This window comes from Thecamonas trahens, assembly GCF_000142905.1.
Source record: "Thecamonas trahens ATCC 50062 unplaced genomic scaffold supercont1.54, whole genome shotgun sequence".
NCBI classification, from domain to species: Eukaryota; order Apusomonadida; family Apusomonadidae; genus Thecamonas; species Thecamonas trahens.
In genome coordinates, this window is record NW_013657626.1 from 199539 (window position 1) to 205074 (window position 5536).

Sequence of the window (5536 nt, forward strand, 5' to 3'; positions counted from 1 at the left end):
GAGATGAAGATCAGCGTCAAGCAGAAAAAAAAAAAAATAAAATGGTGAACGCCAAGCGCGTCTGCCAAAAGCATTATGAAAAGCAATGTAACATCTATCAACTAATCATAAATCAAAATAAATAAATAACAGAACGATAGAAATCGATCCGCCCTCCCGCCCCACCACGGCAAGCACCCCAATCTCACGGAAATTCAGCGGGGAGGGGGCTATGACTCTGAGTCGGAGCAGGAGCGGGAGAGGATGTCGGAGAGAGGGAGTACGATACGGAGCGAGGCGCGCCAGATGCCAGGTTGGGCCTGGGGGACGGCGCCATGGTTGGAGACACGGACTCGACCATTGAAGTACTCGCCGGTGAGCATGTCCTCGTAGCCGTACCGGACGGCTCTGGTATCGGGATCAGCAGCAGGATCGCCGTCGGGAGGTGCGACGTCGTGACGGCCGTCAAGATCATCGCAGCCGTCGTCTGAAAAGACATCATCCAACTCGACGTCCGGCTCGTGGGCGGGATCGTAGGCCGTGACCGAAGGACCAAACTCGACGGTGGCGGTGTAGGCGCCGGCAGGCAACGGGTGATCACTGTAGTCCTCGAACATGGACCAGTTGATAAAGCGCCACATCTCCGAGTCGCGGGCAAATGTTCCCGAGCAGAGCGGAAAGACGGTGCCCGGATGGACAAAGATAAAGTCGGAGAGCTTGGTAGCCCAGAATGAGTCGTCGGCATCGACGTCCACGGCATCGTACGGCACATCGATGGCGGAGCCTTTGACCCGAAAGGTGACTCGGGGGTAGATCGAGCGGGTCATGGCCACCGCCCGCGGCGCGTTGCTCACGTTGGCCACACCTACGTGCAGCGTTTGGTCCGAAGCGTCCCATCGGAGCACCATCTGCAGGCCGCCATCCACCTCTGACCGCGCCGTGTCCGTATCAGTCCCAAGAACCGAGACTGGAGCAGCCGGGTTGGTCTCGGACGGTGCGGCTGTTGCGGCAGATGCGGTGGATGTGGTGGATTCAGCAGGTGCTGTGTCTTGTGCCGGATGGCCAGACATGCGCTGGAGGACCGAGGTGAGAGACGCTTGCATGCTCATGGCTAGCGCTTGAGCCATAGCCGAGTGGGGAAGAGAGCAGGATCGGCGGACACGGGAGGCAAGAGAGAGAGAGAGAGAGTGAGTGAGTGAGGGAGGTGGTTTTCGGGAATTTAGCATGGCGTCGACGGCATGTTCTTCCTTGGCACCTTCGTTGGAAGGTCGATTCGAGTGCATGCCAAGAGTGTTCGTGAACAATGAGGATAGCGTGGCACGGTGGCGAGTCATGGCTTGGATGACTTGGCCTTGGTTCGCGCCCACTTTGGCACCCGCGATCGCTTGCAGGTCGAGGCTGCAGCGTGCATACCGTCGACACGGCGTGGGAAGGCGTGCAGCGTCTCGATCCACGACTGGACGGTGGTGAAGATCTGGGCCTGCGACGGGAGTTTGGCGGTGAGCGGCGCGGACGGTGAGCGTGCGTACCCGATAAAAACCGAGCGCGAGGCGTCGGCGCTGGCGTCGGCCGGCGGCGCGAGAAGATCCTTGGACGGTGCCACATGGAGGTCGAGCGCCTCGAGGTCGGCCACCAGTGCAGGCATGCGCGAGAGCGCCCATCCGGTCCACTCCGCCAGATCGGCGTCGGAGAGCGCAAAGAGCTCGAGCTGGACGTACGCAGGGTATTGGGCAGTGTGATGGCTCCGCGCAAAGAGATCAAGCCAGCTCGCTTGGCCGGAGCCGAGCCCGGCAACGAGGTTAGCAGCGCGGACAAACTCGGCCTTGAGGAGCCGCAGCGTCGACGGCGTCACGTTGCGTGCCGTGTTTTCGGGCGGGTAGCACGGCGAGAGGACCGGCATCCGGTGGTACTTGGCCTTGGACTTGGTCCACGGATGGATGCCTGCGTTGGCGGCGTGCTTTGGAATGTCTCCGGGAGGAATGAGCGCAATCGGCTCTGGGTACTCCCAGCAGGCGTAGGTGGCGAAGAAAGCAGCAAGCAGCTCCTCCACGCTCGCACCAGGGAAACGTCGGCAGACTTTGGCCACCATCAGCGCCCACGAGAGGCCGCCGAGGAGGCAGACCGACGAGCCCGAGAGCCCGCGGTTCTTCTGCCACCGCTTGACCGCACGAAGAGTGGCCTTGAACACCTCCACGTCCGGAACCAGTGACACAAGCTTGCCAGCCTCGCGCGGGCCGCGAATCGACGCCACAGACGCAAAATCGTCCTTGATAGCATTGAGCACCTTCTTCGTCTCGACCTCGGCATAGGCCGGGTCCAGCGCGTCGAGTGGGACGTCGTCAAACCCGGTTGTGCTCGTTGGGAGCTTGGACTTGAGCGGAACGCTGGCATACGCGAGATCAACCTCGATGCCGTCGATCACTGCCTTGTAGACTGGCACAAACGCGTCGCGGACTTCACGGAGAAACGAGGTTCCTGGGTACGCCTCGAGAAGCTGCCGAAGGCTTCCGTCAAAAAACGCGTCGTGGCCGAGGCCGGCTGGGCCTACTGCCACCACATCGATGTCTGAGCTCGGAGTGAGAACGCCAAGGACAAGCGAGCCATACGGCAGCAGTCGCCAGGTGTGTCCCGGCCCCGCGTCAACTCCCGCGCCGGTCATCCACGAGTCGACAAGTGCATTGAGCACCATCAAAACTGCGTGGTGCGAGTCTGTCGCAGTAGGCGCGGTGATCCGTGGATCCAGCCGAGGAAGAAGAGTCGGCGGCGCGAGGTCTGGAGCTGCGACCTCCGCCGGTGGCGCGGTAGCATCGGGCGCAGTGCTGGCGTCCAGCCCGAGGCGCGCGTCGGCCAGGCGGACACCTGGTGCGAGCGCGGCGAGTGGACCCAGGCGCGGGGTGTCTGGCAAGAGCGTGTGCTTGAGAAAGACAACAGCCTCGCGGACAGCAGCTCTGCCGGGCACTGCACCATTGACCCGAAAAGTCGATCGGTGGCCAGAGCCGAGGGCGTCGCGGAGTGTGGCGTCAAAGCCTACGTCCCGAACTGCAAGATAGATCCGGTACAAGAGGCAGCCCTCCAGGACGTCGGCGAGTGCGGCTGGGACCGGCGCGCCGAGCGCGACGTTGTAAAGATACAGCGCCTGGGTCACCGACATGACGGTCGAAGTCAGCTGGAGCGCAGCCGGCACGTACCGATCGCCGCCTTTGCCACGGGTCTTGCCCTTGCCCTTGCCCTTGCCACAGGTCTGGCTCGCGCTGGCGTCACTCGCAGACGCACGCGTGACCTTGGACCCGTAGTAGGCAGCCTTCTGAATCATCCGCGAGGTGGCAATCGAGCGGACCTTGCGGCAGAGTGGGTGGCTCGGAGCAAGCAGAGGAAGAAGCACCATCGAGAGCGCGACGGCGTCCCACTCGGTATGCGAGAGCTCCAGCCCCGGGAGCGTGGCCAGGCAGCGCAGAATGGCGGCGCCAAACTTGGGAACCAGGTGAGTGGGTGAGGCCGCGTCGACCGAGGCTGTCGACGCGTCGCCAGCGTGGAGATCCTCGTCGAGGTCCAAGCCCGGGTCTGAGCCCGAGCTCGAGCCTGAGGAGGCGCCGACCGGCGGGAAGGCGCGGCGTGACGGAACGGTTCCGTCGCTGGCGGTCGGCGTCATGGACGCCGGCAGCGGACGCGGTGAGGCCCGCAGATCGTTGGTGAGAATGAGGTTGTAGTCGCGCGGAAGGAGCGGCGCGGCACCGGGCGCCTGGTCCGGGAACATGGCGAGCGCGTCCCACGAGCGAGTTGCCGGATCAAAGCCAGCAAGCAGGTAAAACGCGTCAGCACGGGCGTGTGGGCCGAGCGCGGCGTACGCCGCCGCGCGGGCTTGTGGCGACTTGAGGATGTGGTGTGGGACTGCGGTGCGAGCTTCGATGAGTGCAGCGCGGGCGGCCGAAGAGCCGGCTGGTGTCAGTGCCGGTGGCTCGGCCAGCAGCGCGGACGCGACGCTTGGATTGACGCCCACCTCAAATTCGCCAGCAGAGCTGGGGCTCTTCTTGCGGGCCTCGGTGACGGTGGCGAGCGGAGCGGAGGCGTCAAAGGCTGGCGCAGCAGGGTCGACCAGCATCAGCTCGTAGACGGCAAGCCGGAGCGGGGCGCAGCGAGCATGGAGCGACGACGAGCCAAGCTCAATGAGCGGATGGCACTTGAGCCGGTGCCAAAGCACAATCTCGTACAGCGAGAGGCCCGGCTCGTTGTGAAAGGCCGGAAGCAGGTGGCGTGGAACGGCAGACGGGGTGGCGGCGATGGCAGCAGCATGTGGCATGACATACTGGTTGCGGGCTGCGACATAAGTTGCGAGCCGGGCGGCGAGTGCATCGGGCGCTGCATCCGGGAAGAGCGCTGCGGCAAACTCTGGCGCTGAGACGTCGAGCAGGCCGGGCAGGGTGTTGCCGTTGGCGGCATCGCCGACGACAGTGTCGACAAGCTTGGGCAGGGTGTTGGAGGCAAGGAAGAGAGCGACGGCAAGGACCGAGTCGCGGCGGGTAAAGCCGTAGCGCTCAACGAGCGAGCCGACAAAGTGGAGGGTCTCTGACGAGTTGAGAATGTCGTTGCCCATCATGCACGCGAGGTCCGGTAGGTGGTGGGCAGCAAAGGTGCCCGGTGCAGCGGCGCGGGAGGCAAGCATGCCGTTGATGCGGTCAACCGTGTCCTGAGGAGTGTATCGCTGGGCCGTAATGGTCATGCCGGAGAGCGAAACGTCCATCGACGAGTACGAGATGACACCGTTGAGGTTGGGCACCGCGAGGTAGTCGGTGTCGCCGCCAAGCACGGCATACGCGCCGCGGACGATGGCGAGGGCGGTAACCAAATCGTCGGCCTCCTTGTTCTGAGCGTGGTGGATCTCGATCGACGCCGGCGGCGCCTCACCGCGGGCGAGCACGTTGCGGACAGCCTCGACAAAGGCATAGTGCATAAGCGGCGGTGGGCGGACTTGATAGAAGCTATCGGGATCGCCCGACTGCATAAAGTCGGAGACGGCAGTGATGCGGCGGTCCCAGCGGTCGACAAGAGTCCCGCGGCGCTCCTTCTCAGTCTCGGGGCAGCCCTCCATGACCAGCACCAGATCCATGCGCGAAGCCAGCGCCGCCAGCAGAGCCTCAGCCCGGGCCACATACACCCGGTACTGCCCGCCGGCCAGCCAGTCGATTCGCGGCTTGCGCTCGTAGATAAAGAACATCAGGCCCGAGGCATCGACCACGACCAGCGGGCGTGTCCGGCTCTGGCTCGCGGCATCGTCGTGGTCCGAGGCTGCAGTGTCCGAGGCGGCGGCCAGCGGAGTGCCTGGCTCGGCAGAGAGGCTCACCCGATTGCCCCAGAAGCTCCAGTCTTTCTCTACATCCGAGTGTGCGGTGTTGGTGATAAACGAAGCCAGGCCGCGGATGCCCATGGTGGTTAGCGCTAGCGGCGGTGAAGTGGGTTGGTTTGGCGAGGGAGGACGGCGTGGGCCACGAACGGGGAAAGTCGTAGGTTTTTGATCGAGTGGGAATGGAAGACGAGTTGAATGGAAGGCATTGGAGGTTGG

The 5536-nt window shown here is 63.9% G+C and overlaps 1 protein-coding gene across 1 annotated transcript; it reads right to left on the reverse strand.

The window, feature by feature from the left end:
* Positions 1 to 199: 199 nt before the first annotated feature.
* AMSG_12305 (uncharacterized protein) lies at positions 200 to 2467 on the reverse strand. The gene has a single exon (XM_013898559.1). The coding sequence runs from the start codon at positions 1638 to 1640 to the stop codon at positions 210 to 212; it is 1431 nt and encodes a 476-aa protein (XP_013754013.1). The 5' UTR covers positions 1641 to 2467; the 3' UTR covers positions 200 to 209.
* Between the last annotated feature and the right edge of the window lie 3069 nt (positions 2468 to 5536).

Bases quoted from the DNA above. Each gene is read 5' to 3' on its own strand.
- AMSG_12305 (XM_013898559.1), bottom strand. From the start codon at position 1,640: ATGGGCGCTCTCGCGCATGCCTGCACTGGTGGCCGACCTCGAGGCGCT.